Source organism: Hemicordylus capensis, chromosome 6 (genome assembly GCF_027244095.1).
Source record: "Hemicordylus capensis ecotype Gifberg chromosome 6, rHemCap1.1.pri, whole genome shotgun sequence".
Classification (NCBI taxonomy): Eukaryota; Metazoa; Chordata; class Lepidosauria; order Squamata; family Cordylidae; genus Hemicordylus; species Hemicordylus capensis.
This window is the reverse complement of record NC_069662.1, coordinates 32,575,846-32,589,476: the sequence shown is the minus strand read 5'-3', so window position 1 is coordinate 32,589,476 and position 13,631 is coordinate 32,575,846. Positions and strand designations below refer to the sequence as shown.

The 13,631-nt window shown below is 41.9% G+C and overlaps 1 protein-coding gene and 1 pseudogene across 1 annotated transcript; one reads left to right on the top strand and one right to left on the bottom strand.

Moving 5' to 3' along the window:
• The first annotated feature begins 6,049 nt into the window (after positions 1-6,049).
• On the top strand, positions 6,050-7,040 carry LOC128331256 (olfactory receptor 6M1-like; annotated as a pseudogene).
• A 294-nt stretch (positions 7,041-7,334) lies between these two features.
• On the bottom strand, positions 7,335-8,392 carry LOC128330160 (olfactory receptor 10A4-like). The gene is made up of 2 exons (XM_053262561.1): positions 8,383-8,392; positions 7,335-8,266 (listed from the first exon to the last, which is right to left on the bottom strand). Exons 1-2 carry the CDS (start codon positions 8,390-8,392, stop codon positions 7,335-7,337), a joined length of 942 nt encoding a protein of 313 aa, XP_053118536.1.
• Between the last annotated feature and the right edge of the window lie 5,239 nt (positions 8,393-13,631).

Here is a 13,631-nt window from a genome sequence, read left to right as displayed (position 1 = left end):
CCACATTTCTGCTTGTTGGGTAGAGAAGCAGCCATTTGATCACACCATTAATCTCTTATCTTGTTTCTGCACCAGTTCTGTTGTATGAGCAACACTCAAATCCATGATTTCTTCTATAGACACACATTAACAGAGCAGCATCACCTTGAGCCAGATGAAGCAATTAAAAGCCTTATCAAATGTGATTTGGCTTTATGTCAAGACACAGTCTGGGAATCGGGCTTCAATGTACATTTTCAATGATCTGAAAATGTTAAGTAGAGGTCCAACAACAATTCTTAGGGTTTTATTTTCAGTTTGAAAATAATTATTTTGGAGAGGTAGACATATCTCAGGCCCCTCAACCTGGACAATGCACAATGTACAAGCTGATAATTTTCTCATGTTGCCTTTGAACCTTTTGTGTGCTCTATAGGGATGTGCAAACAGGTTCAAATTTGAACCGGTTTGAATTCAAACAGGTTTGGTTCGAAGGTTTGAACTCAAACCAAACAGGGCATTGAATTGGCAATGTCGGTCCAAGTTTGAACCAAACAGAGCCTGGTTCTATTTGAACGGGTTTGAACTGGTTTGAGCCTCCAAAACTGGGTTGGGTGGTAGGCAACCATGGGTGCCAGCTACCACCCAAACCTCAAAGCAGTCAGACACTCCTACGATTATTAATGATTTTTTGAACGTTTTTATTATTTTTCTCATAGGGTGTAATGGGGACTCAAACCAGCCCATTATTCCTTATGTGGAGTACCTAGGGGCACAAAACTGGGGTGAGTAGTAGGCACCCAGAGGTGCCTACCACCCACTGAATGTCAAAGCAATCAGACACTCCTGTGTTTGTTAATGATTTTCTGAAGTTTTTTTTCAATTTTTGCATTTCTCTCATAGGGAATAATGGGAATTTGAGGATGCCCCATTACCCACCTTTTGGTGGTAATGCCATGGCACCCCAAAGTGGGTGTTGGGGTGCAGCAGGTCTGGTCTCAACTCTCCCCAGGCAGCCCCAAGTTTGTAGGATTTATTGTTTTTTAATATATATATATTTTTTAATTTTTCCCCTTTCATTGCAATGCATAGGAGTCTCTCCCCATTCATATAAGTAGAACAGTGACCTTATTTGCTGTGAACTCTGTATTTTTGCAAAACGCATGTCCAAAGAGAAGAGCAGAAAAAATGGTTCATGTGTGTTACTTTATGTTCTTTTCCTTCACTGTGGTGTGTCTTTGCCTTGCCCCTCTTTCTTTGCAGTTTGCGTGATGCTGGATTGGTTTCACTGCCTTGCGCTGCTGTCTTGATAGGTCTTTTGTCGGTTTTGTGTGGCTGTTGTGTAGGCTGTGCTGTTTGGTTTGGTTCCCTTGGCTTTGCAGTTGTGCAGGCACTGCAGCAGCAGGTCAGTTTCTGTGGTGGGTTTTTTGGTTCTTAGCTGAGTGTCTTTTTAGTTGTGTCACTGTGTGTTGGTAGTGTGGCCTGCTAGGGGCAGAAACCTGGGGCGAGTGGTAGGCACTCTTGGGTGCATACCACCCACCGAACCCTTAAGCAATGGAAATTGTATGTGTGTGTTTTTTAATTGATCCCCCCCCATTTCTCCCATTGGGAACAATGGGGGTTTGAGGTGGCCCATCTGGCCCACTTCCCCACCTTTTTTTTGGGGGGGGCAGCACCTCCAAGTGGGTCTGGTGGCATTGCAGGTTGTGCCACAATTTCCCCCAGGCAACCTTTCTGAAGAGCTTTTCATAATATTATATACAAACCAGAGAATCACCTCCTGTCACCGCAGACACCGGTGGAGTTCTTGCACAACCTGCTATACCCCCAGACCCAATTTGGAGTGCCCAGGCACCCCTCAAAGGGGGAATGGGTCATCCTCAAATCCCCATTATTCCCTTTGGGAGAAATGCAAAAACTGAAAATATCTTCAAAAATTCATTTATAATCACAGGAGTATCCAATTGCTTTGGAGTTTGGTGGGTGGGAGGCACCCTTGGGTGCCTACCACCAACTCTGTTTTTGTTCCCCTAAGTGCTTCACATAGGGAATAATGGGCTGGTTCATGTTCCCATTATACCCTATGTAGAACCAAACTGGGGGGGGGCGGGGTTCGAGCAAAACCAAAACCAAACCTATCTACCCTGGTTCGAAGCTGGTTCAAATTTGAACCAAACAGGCTAAGCCAGTTTTGTGCACATTCCTAGTGCTCTGTGCAAAATGTGAATGGTGGCACAGTTGAGGCAGTGGGCCCATTTCTTATTATGGGACCATAGAAAATGTGCGGCCTCACCACATTCTGGAGCCAGCCTTCCATTATTGGTAGCTTACTCTCATCTGTGGTGTTGCCTGCTTCCCATTGTAGATCTATTACTTTTTCAGTGTTTTCACCCTAATAGACCTCATTCTCACTAGGGGTTCAATCAGTACAAACCCAAGAGACATACTAGCATCTCAGAGATACTACTACTAATTTCAAATTGTATCAGAGGTGCTGCTTCCTTTATGGGGAAAATAAAAGGATGTCCAAGATGAATTTTTTAAAAAATCTGTCTCCTCTATTATATGTTAGTTAATTAATCTGGTGACTTTTTAAATATCTATTTTACCATGACTGGTCACATTGATTGTGGGTCTTCCTTATGGGTTAGTACTTCTGCAACCTACATAAAAGATAAAAATAAAAGACCAGACAGCCCCAAGTGGCCATTTTGTTTTGGGCCAGTAAGGTAAGTTATGAGATTTTGATTTTCATGCTTTTTATTTTGTATATAGTGAATAAGAATACTTTCACCCTCTTGTTTTTTATTTTCTTTTGTTCTAGCTGCTTAATTTGTTTAATTCTTTTCCTTTGTAGTTCAGAGGGAGGGATTTATGTTTTAACTACATCTGCATTTTTAATCTAAAATTAGACAAAGAATTATAGGTCCCAGGCATTGCCACGGACAAGGAAATTCAGAGTACAATCTAAGCCAAAGTAAGCATTTCTGAGGCCCATTGATGAGAGAGTTAATCATGCACACTATTATTCCCTCTTGAAACAAATGAGAATTGATGTGTTTAATGTTGGTTGGATTGAGCTCTCAGTTCTTTTTTGTTTTCCGTTTAACTATTGTAAGGTTGCACTGAATTTTTTTTTTTAAAACATCCAGCTTCTGTTGATACTAATCATTCTTGTCTCCAAGTAGACATGTTCAGAAAGAAACCTGGAGAGTCTTTTAAAACAAACAAACAAACAAACAAACAAACAAACAAACAAAGGGGCCACTTCAGATGATATGGCCTGTCCTAAATCCATGGGAGAGGCCTGCGGATGTGCACATCTGGACCCCTTCCTGGCATCTTCTGCTAATAGAGCAGGGCAGGCGATGTTAATCCAAACTGCCCTTAAATAAGAATTGAATGCTAATTAATCAGACCCAAGTTCAAATCCCTGGTCAGCCATGAAACCCTGGGCCAGTCACTTATCTCTCAGCTAAACCTGTCTCACCGGGTTGTTGTGAGGATAGACATAACAACGTACACTGGTCTTGGCTGCTTGGAGGAAAAGCGATATATGAATGCAGAAATATATACATATCTAGCACTTATGAGCTATGTGTATAATATATCATACATATACTTGTATTCTACCTAGTAATATTTTGTGTTTTGTTGTTTGGATGTTTGCCTCATTGGGGAACCGGTAGAGCAGGCCTGCACAACATACTGCCCGTGGGCCGCATGCGGCCTGCAAGGCCTTTTTTCTTGGCCCCTGCCCTGCTCCTCGTCGTCCTCCTCCTCCTGGTCGGGCGGCGGCGGCCTCCCGCGTCGTCGTCATCCTCCCCTCACGGCAGGCCGCCTGGCTCCTTTTCCGTCTTCCGTCTTCCGTCACACAGGAGGGCCCAGCGACAGCAGGCATGCACAGAGTGGAGAGGCTAATGGATGCGCATGCGCAGAACGGCGCGCAGCTGCCCTCTCGCCTCTTTGTGGCCGCCCGCCGGGGTGCTGTTGCCAATGGCCGCTCCGGCGACGGCGTCTGCTTCTGTGTGTTCCCCACCCACCAAAAACAAACACAGAAGAACACTCAGCCACATTCCTGCAGCAGCACCTCTGCTGCATGCAGCTGAACTTGAAAAAAACTACCACCGCCATAGCCATAAGTAAGCCGGCTTGCTGGGTCTGGGCACATAGCCAATCAGAGCAAGCCTGGGAAACAGAGCTAGAGACGTTGTCTCCTCATCATTTTGCTGCTTCTCCCTGGCTTTCTTGACTTCCCTCTCTTTTCCCTCCCACCTCTCAACTCACTCTCTTTCTCTCTCAAGCTCTCTCTCTCAAGCCAAGCCTCCTTTCACTTTTCCCTCCTCCATTCTCTCTCTCTCTCTCTCTCCAATCCCCCCTTTCCCTCCATTCTCTCTCTCTCTCCTTTCCCTCTTTCTCTCCCACTCCTTCTTCTGATCAAAGTGTAATCTTCTTATCCAAAACTATGAGAAAACCTTCTCTAATTTTTTTCCTTACAAGTGCTTCATGTTAAGTGTGATGATTTGGCAGAGGTGGAAAGGAAGAGCAATGCATTTTATTGTTATGCATTTTGTACAGATTGCATTGTGTTTATTTTATTAGAAATTTTAATTCAGTTTATTTTATTTTAATTTAAATTAATCTTGGCCTGCCAGAACTTCAAAAGTTAAATTTTGATTAAATTCATTTTCATTAATTTCACTTTAATTTGATTTAATTGATTGATATTAAGTGTTACTTTAATAATCAGCACCCTAAAAATAGACTTCGGCCCCAATGATCCAAGTCACGGTCAGTTTTGGCCCACCAGGTCATTTGAGTTGTGCACGCCTGCTGTAGAGTGTGTGTGGGGTGTGGGGTGGGGTAGTGGTGGTTGGAATCAGAAAGGAAGAGAGAGGAAAAGGAGAAGGAGGAAATGGAGTTGTTGCTGAATAAACCTTTAGTTAAATTTGCAGAAGCTTTCCTTGAATGTATGAAGGAAGCAGCTATAAAACAATAGAATAATAATAATTTTTATGAGCATAATCATAGTGTGCAATTAGAAGGTTCCCTCTCCAGCCAGCCTCCAGTCAGCAGGCTGAGTGGAGAGGGAGACATGTGTACCCACACTAGCCCCAACATGCAAGATGGATAACTTGCAGTATCAACTGAACTGGTCTAAACAAAATAACAAAAATACTTGTAGAACCAGATCGCATGAATGCTCCCCACCCCCCAAGTAAGCTCTTCAGAGTGCAATAATGCTTACTAGTCATTGTGAATATACTTGCAGCCTTAAACTCTTCCTTCTTCATTTTCTATTTATTGGAAATATAGCTACCCACATTGTACCCCAGGCCAGGGGCGTAGCAAGGGTGGAGTGGGCCCAGAGACAAGATTTTAAAATGCCCCCCCCCTCACTGAAGCTCAGCTCATGAAGTAAAGAAATTTTAAAGGAGGCTGAATAGTGGTAACAAAAAGCATAGTAAAATTTATATAAACTTATGTGCCACAACAGAACATCATCCTAAATTATTTTTTAAAAGGTTTTGTAAATTGTGGATGATGCAAGTCATTTAATGGTACTAAAGAAAGACATGCTGTTCTGGTAGCTCCAGGTCTTAACACTCACGTCAATTTCAGAGGATGAATACCACTGAAGGAAGCCCAGAATGCGGATGCACAGCTGGGGGAGTCAGTCATGTGACTTGCCTCTGGGGGCCCCCCAAGGCAATGGGCCCCCAGACAACTGTCTCCCCTTGCCCTATTATAGTTACGCCCCTGCCCCAGGCCTTGATTGTGGATATAATGCCTGCTTTGGGACAGCAAGATAAATATATAGTCCAATAGGTAGATGAATGAATGAACAAAGGGACAAAGGAAAGAAACCCAAAGGTTTTTTGTTTTTTAACTACATCTATCTATCTATCTATCTATCTATCTATCTATCTATTCATTTAACATGTTTCTATACCACCCAAAACTTAGGTCTCTGGGTGGTTTACAATAAATTTCATTTCTTATCTAGGTTTTTTAAAAAACAAAATGAAAAGAAGCCAGTCACTGCAGTACTATTTTCTGCCTCCTGTAGATGCCAGAAGAGTGGTTTGCAAAACCTCTGAATCATACCGTGGTAACAACCTTCATCATTCTGGGCTTCCCAAATACACGAAAGATAGAAAATGTCACTCTTCTTTCTCTTCCTTGCGATGTACCTTCTTACTATGACTGGCAACATACTCATAATCGTCATGGTTAAGACAGAAAGCCGTCTCCAAACTCCCATGTACTTTTTTTTAGAAAACCTTTCTATCTTGGATTTGGGCTATACATCTTCAACTGTCCCCAAACTGCTGTCCATCTTGTTGATGGAGGTCCACACAATTACCTTTGCTGGCTGCTTGCTACAGTCCTACTTTTTCTTTTTCCTTGGGACAGCTGAATGTTTTCTTCTTGCGGTGATGGCCTATGACCGGTATGTGGCCATCTGCTACCCTCTCAGATACTCAACTATCATGAATAAAAAAGTATGTGTGTTTCTTGTGATAGGCTGCTGGGCAGGTGGCTGCATGGCCCCTTTGGTAGCTGCCACCATAGTGGTGAATTTACCCTTTTGTGGGCCTAATGTAATAAATCATTTCTTTTGTGATATCCCACCACTATTGAAACTGGCTTGTGTAGACACATCTCTCACACAGAAGATTGTATTCCTGCTATCTGCTTTGGTGATTCTGAGCACATTTGTGTCTACCATGGTCTCCTACATCTACATTAGTATAACTATACTGAAAATACCCTCCTCTCATGGACGTCACAAGGCTTTCTCCACTTGTGCTTCTCATCTGACTGTTCTCACTCTCTACTACAGAACAGTGATTTTCATGTATGTAAGCCCAACCACACGCTCATCCTTTGACCTGAATAAAATGATAGCTGTTGTGTACAGTGTGGTCACCCCAATGCTCAACCCAATGATCTACACCTTGAGGAACCAGGATATCAAAACAGCCTTGAAGAAACTAATGTTCAGAATGCAAATTAGTAGAAAAGAATTTGAACTATCCAAGGAATTCCATCTGTGATAACATTTGATCTATGAGAAAGAAGCAGCACAGTGTGTGGAGATGGAATTGTATTTCATTGACTTCATTCCATTTAATAATAATAATAATAATAATAATAATGTGTGAGGGCTTGGCTGCTGCTGGTCCTCAGTCTAGCCATCCACTGCCACTGAAATAAGATCTTTAGCTAGTGTGACTGGTTGCACTCCTAGTCACTGAACCTCTGCCTTTCAAAAACAATATCAAAAACAATATCAAGAGGCAGCCACCAACTCTGCCCACTACACTGGGTCAACCACAATTTTTTTATTATTATTTCTGAGCAAATATTCTTCTGCCTAATGTTCTCTTCAAGGCACCTTTTACCTCCTTGTTTCTCAGGCTGTAGATAATGGGGTTTAACATGGGGGTGAAGACTGTGTAGGAGAGGGAGAGGATTTTCTTTGTATCTGGTGAGTAGCTGGACTTAGGTCTGAAGTAGGTAGATGTGGCTGTGCCATAAAACAGAGTAACCACCAAAAGATGAGAGGAACATGTAGAGAAGGCTTTATGCCTCCCCTCTGCTGAGGACATGCTTAAGATAGTAGTGATGATGCGGACATATGTGAGGAGAATCAACAGGAAAGGGAACATGATGAATAGCACAGTGGCTGTGAGAGCCTCAATTTCAAACATGTAGGTGTCAGCACAGGCTAATTCTAGCACTGGGGGACTGTCACAAAAGAAATGATTGACTCTGTTGGGCCCACAAAATGGCAAGCTGAATATCCATGTTGTCTGCACAGTAGAAACAGGGAAACCTGAGAACCATGATGCACCAGCTAGCTGGAAGCAAGCTCTTCTGTTCATAATGTCTGGATATCGTAATGGGTTGCAGATGGCAACATAACGGTCATACGCCATGGCAGCAAGAAGACAGCACTCAGCTGCACCAAAGAAGAAGAAGAAATACATCTGTGCAGCACAGCCAGCATAGGAGATGGTCTTGTTCTCTGTTAGAAAGTTGACCAGCATCTTTGGGACAATGACCAAATTGAAACAGATCTCCAAGGAAGACAGGTGCCGGAGAAAAAAATACATGGGGCTATGAAGGGCGGTGTCCATTGTTGTGGCAAGAATGATGAGGAGATTTCCAGTCAGAGTTATGATGTAAACAATGAAGAAGACAATGAAAAGGGGTATCTGAAGCTCAGGGTGATTGCTAAATCCAATAAGAATGAATTCTGTGACACTGGTCTGATTCTCTTTGGTTGTTACCTTTTTCTCAGTCTGCATCATACTGTCCAGAAGTCCATCAAATAAAGCTAGTAAAAGGATTTATATTACAGGAAATGTTCTGAAAACCACAAAAAGTGGCCACTTCTCTTCATCCGCTGAACTGTTACATTTCTTATGGCAAATGTTTCAGGAAGAAACAAATGATTATTGCAAATATGGACAGTTTGGAAGGATCTAATAATTTCTCTTGAACCTCCAATCTTAAGTAATTAAATTATTCCATCTACTTCCCCCCTCTGAATATTTTTATTCTTCAAAATTCCTTTCTTTCATATTGTCTTTCCCTCTTCTTTTGTACCCAGCGACTTATATGGCACAATAATCCCTTACAAGTAACCTGCACATAACATAAAATACTACATTATACTGTGAGATAGAGAGATAGAGAATTGTTCATTCCCTAATTGTTAGATGAGATGCATTAAATTTTAACAGCAGCAGAAAATGCCAATTTTGGTGCTTTAAATGTGAATTGATGGATGATGCTTATTGAAGTGCTTCACTTCAAAATCCATAGTATCATAACACTCATTCTTCAGTATCTGCTACAGCAACACAGAGTAGCTTCTTATCATTTTGTTCTCCTTTAGGTGAGATATCCCTTAGGTGAGGTAGTTCTGGATGGAATGCACAACTTTTAATTTCCAGATACTGGTCCAAATTCAGAACAATATGCACAGTAAAGTCAGCTGAGGAAGGAGAATAGAACACAGTTTGCTTAGAAGACTACTAGTCTTAATCAAAAAATTACACACAATACCATCATCATGTTTGTAAAGCAAGAACAGAAGAATCAGATCACTGAGGGTGATTTTAGACAATCAGTTTGTATGCTTATTCGTGATGGGCAACATTTATCTGCTTGATTTATACCTGGGATCAACTAATTTTTCTAAAATTGTTTGTGATTATAAGTATTTATCGTTTGCTTGTTTTTTAAAACCTAACATTATTTTTAGTCAGAAAATGACTTGATTATTTCCACACCCAAGTCCAAACTTTCTTTTAGACTCTGAGGTGCTCCTGTTGACAGCACTGGGCATGTGAGAGGGTTCAGATCTTTCACTTTCACAAGGAGCTTCCATAGCCCTATTCAAATTGTCTGTTCAACACTTGTACAATCTATGTACAGTTACATAGGTAAAATCTGAATGCAGACTAATCAAGTCATTTCCCTGCTGAGCCATTAGGTGGCTACATTTAACTTACAGTAAGTGCCATTAATTTCAGTGGGAACTATCTTAGGATCTTGTCCATATAGCCAATTGTCTGACTTGCATATTCTTGAAATGTTCATTATTACTTTGATTATTATTACACCTTTCTAGGTTTTCCTCACCACTAGATTTGGTAATAGGGGATGGAATTGGAATTGGAATTCCAAACCCCTGCTAACTTGGTAAAGAGGCACCTTTTAATGTGGTGGTTCTCTTTATTTAGCAGGGGGAGAGTAACTGGCCCTATCCACCCCCAGCACAGTGACTGTTGCTGGTGTCTATCTTATGTTTCTTTTTAGACTGTGAGCCCTTTGGGGACAGGGATCCATCTTATTTATTTATTATTTCTCTGTGTAAACTGCCCTGAGCCATTTTTGGAAGGGCCAGATAGAAATCAAATAAATAAATAAATAAATAAATAAATAAATAAATAAATAAGTGTGAATTTGCCTTAACAACAGATATCTCCACCATTATGATCAAAGGTGTGTGTGTGTGTGTGTGTGTGTGTGTGTGTGTGTGTGTGTGTGTGTTTCTCTCGCACATTTACTGTCTTTTTGCGACATCCTCATATTTTGGTAAACTTCAAACATGTCTGTCAAAACCCAGAAGATTTCTGTCAAAACCATTCTTACTTCTCTTGGAAGGATTCTGCTCTGGCTCCCTGCTTCTATCTCTATATTCCTGACTACACATGCTCTTCATTGCCAAAACCTTCCTCAAAGAGATCCATTTATTAACCAATTCCTTTCCTGAGCTTTCCTTGCTTCACTTTATTAGCACTTCTACAATCACATTACTCTTCTTAACGTATTCTTAATGAAGAATACTTCTTCTTAATGAAGGGTATCTGTTTGCCCTTCTTTTTCTCTTTCTCTTCTCTGAGCCCTTTCTCACGACCAGTGAGAAGGGCTTGAGAGCTGCTGGTGGGGAAGGCTGCTGAAACTTACCTACCCTGCAGATGACCACTCCTCCATTGCTGGGCATGCTCACCCCAAGCAGCGCAGGGGGCCGGAGACTGGGATACATCATCCTGGACCCTAGAAATCCCACAATACTCCCCGCAGTCCCCCAGCCCCGGCTGGAGCCGCACATGATTTTAAAAACTGGGGCTCATTCCCTTAACCTTATTTAAGTGGCTGGCTCTGCAGGTGGGTTTGTCGCTGAATCACTTCTGGGATCAGGTGCGATCTCACTGGAGCAGCCAAGACTGAGCTTTTCCTCCTTAGCCAGTCTTGGCTGTGCATGAGAACAGCCTCTCTGTCTGCGCCAGACTAATGTAGATTGGCCCTTTGGGCAGAATTGAAGTTGCAACTGAAATGAAGCTGTTTCTAAATTAATGTTAAGTCATATGAATTATGGTGATGAAGTCCTCAACCATTGTTAAACTGGAGTAAGTGATGGCAAACACAGACATACAAGAAAACACACATTTGTGAGAACATGGATTGGAAGTATTGGCATATCCTGAAACTGCTTATAAGATTTGCATTTCCATATATTCCATTTAAGTCAATGCAGCTGCCTGGCAAAGTTTTGATAGATAAAAATGAATAAATTATTCGCCTACCTCTGAAAAGACTGATGAGCCATTCTGGATGTGGAATATCTGCCTATTGACAACACAGTTTGATTATATGAGTCTCTGTTAGTAACCTCTGGGATTTGATTGTCTTCTGATCAATCTCCTTGGAGCAATTAATGATAATTGTGCAATATTTCATTAAATCATTATTTGCTTTTTGAGAAGTATAGAAATAAACATGAAAGCAGTATGGCTATTTTGAGTGTCGAATTCCCTGTCCATGGCAGAGAATTTCCTGCACTGAGCCCCAAAGTCCCTTTCAACTTCAGAATTCTATGATTCTATGTCTAGGAATTCCATCTAACTTTTACCATGATACAGACTTAGTCTTCTAGCAGTTGTAGCCTATACATGTTGTCAGCTCTGTTTATAGCTGTGGATGAGGCAAAGAGCTGTACAAAGTGCCAACACCAAGCAGTAGAGAAGAGACAAACTCAATCCATATGGTGATTCCTACTCAAAGACTTCTGTAATGGGTCTATGAAACCAATGCAGGCTACTCTCAGTCTCTCTGTAGGTGTAGCATGTTCATTTTAAGTGGCCTCCCTACTGGGGTGTGTGCACAGAACCGGCTGGCCCAGTTCGATTCAAGTCTATACTATTATTCTATTATTAAAACTTTTATACCACCCTTCCAAAAGGCTCAGGGCAGTTTACATTAAAACAGAACTGGACTGAAACCATACAGGGCCAGTTCAGTCTGGCACCCCCTTGAACCCCCCTGGTTTGGTTCATTATGGGGGGGGTTCACGGACCAATTTTGTGTGTGTGTGTGTGTGTGTGTGTATATATATATATATATATAGAGAGAGAGAGAGAGAGAGAGAGAGAGAGAGAATTTTCAACTTACCCCCTCTCCAAGGTAGCGGGGGGGGGGGGGGTCTGCAAAGGTTCCCCCTCCCCCTGCTGGCCTCTGTTACTGCAGCCATGTCCTGGTTCGGGTGGTCTTTGGCCCTTTCCGGGTCTTTCCCCCAGCGTGGTGGCCATTTTGGAGGTCACCGTGCATGCACAAATGCCCCCTGTGTGGCCTGGATCATGACCTGGCCTTCAACATGACAAAGCTCACTTATGCACATCCACCACAGTGGCTCCTTTGTTATTCCAGTATGAAATATTATTATGAGGCGGCAACTTTTAATATCACATATCACAGAATAATTATTTTCTGAAGTAGACTAAGGCCCACTTACCAGCATTCTGTTTCTGACTGGCTAAGGTTATGATATAATAAGTAGCACCACCTATGTGTATGCCCTTTTATAGAAAAATGCACAAGACAGGTTCACAGTTTGAAGATTGTATATGCCTCCAGAAATATTAAAACCAAGACATAACACTTCTTTCCTGTTATTATACCTCACATGTGGCATTCAGAAGCAGCTAGGTTGCTTCTGTACATGGAAGTTCTATTTTGATAACATGGCCAGTGGACATCGATAGACCTATCTTCCCTTTTCACTCATCTTCTAGAAGCCCCTGATAACTAAGCAAAGAGGCACCTTTTAAACTGGCAATTCTGTTTATTTAGCAGGCGGAGAGCAACTGACCTTATCCAACCCCAACAGAGCATTCCTCCAGTGGCTGTTGCTGGTGTCTATCTTATCTTTCTTTTTAGGTTGTTAGCCCTTTGGGGATAGGGTACCATTTTTTGTTTTTGTTTATATCTATGCAAACCACTGTGCGAACTTTTGTTGAAAAGCAGTATATAAATATTTGTTGTATCTCATCTAGGGACCACCGCCACATCTTCTGTGAATAATTTCATGAATAAAAATGACTTCTGTGTGAGAAAATGTGTATGTCCTGCTTGGAACAGAGCATCACATTATGATACCAATTAAAGCTTAAAGCATTTATACACATGCCATTTTTTTTTTTAGACTGATACATGCACTGTTATAACACACACACAAATCAAGTGTGGTTATCACAATAAGTGTGGATTACAAACACCAAAATTGGTGGAAAATGTGAGGGTGTGTTGATTAACTGAAAGAACATTTAGTCGAAAGAATAATAGGGATGTGTTCCAGCCATCCTTCACATCCCCAACAATGATCCTGCTCTCCTCCTTGGAGTGGTGTGCTGCATTAACAGGACAGCAGGACAGACTGTGAAGCTGGGAACCATCACTCCTGATGGAGTTGATGTCTACTCATATGACGAGGACGACGTGGTGCTGGACCCCAACCTGGCTAAGTATCTGGCTCATTTTGGGATTGAGATGCTTAAAATGCAGAAGACTGACAAGACCATGACAGAACTCGAGATTCATGTGGACAAGCGGATTGGTGAATGGGAGCTGATCCAGGAGTCCGGAGTGCAGCTCAAGCCTCTCTACGGCCCTGGCTGCACAGGCATTCACAACTTGGGAAACAGCTGCTACCTGAATTTGGCAGTGCAGGTGCTCTTCAGCATACCAGATTTCCAGAGGAAGTATGTAGACCGGATAGATAAAATATTACACAATGCACCAGCAGATCCGACACAGGACACAAAAGGGACAGATTGGATGCAGTCTTAAAATTA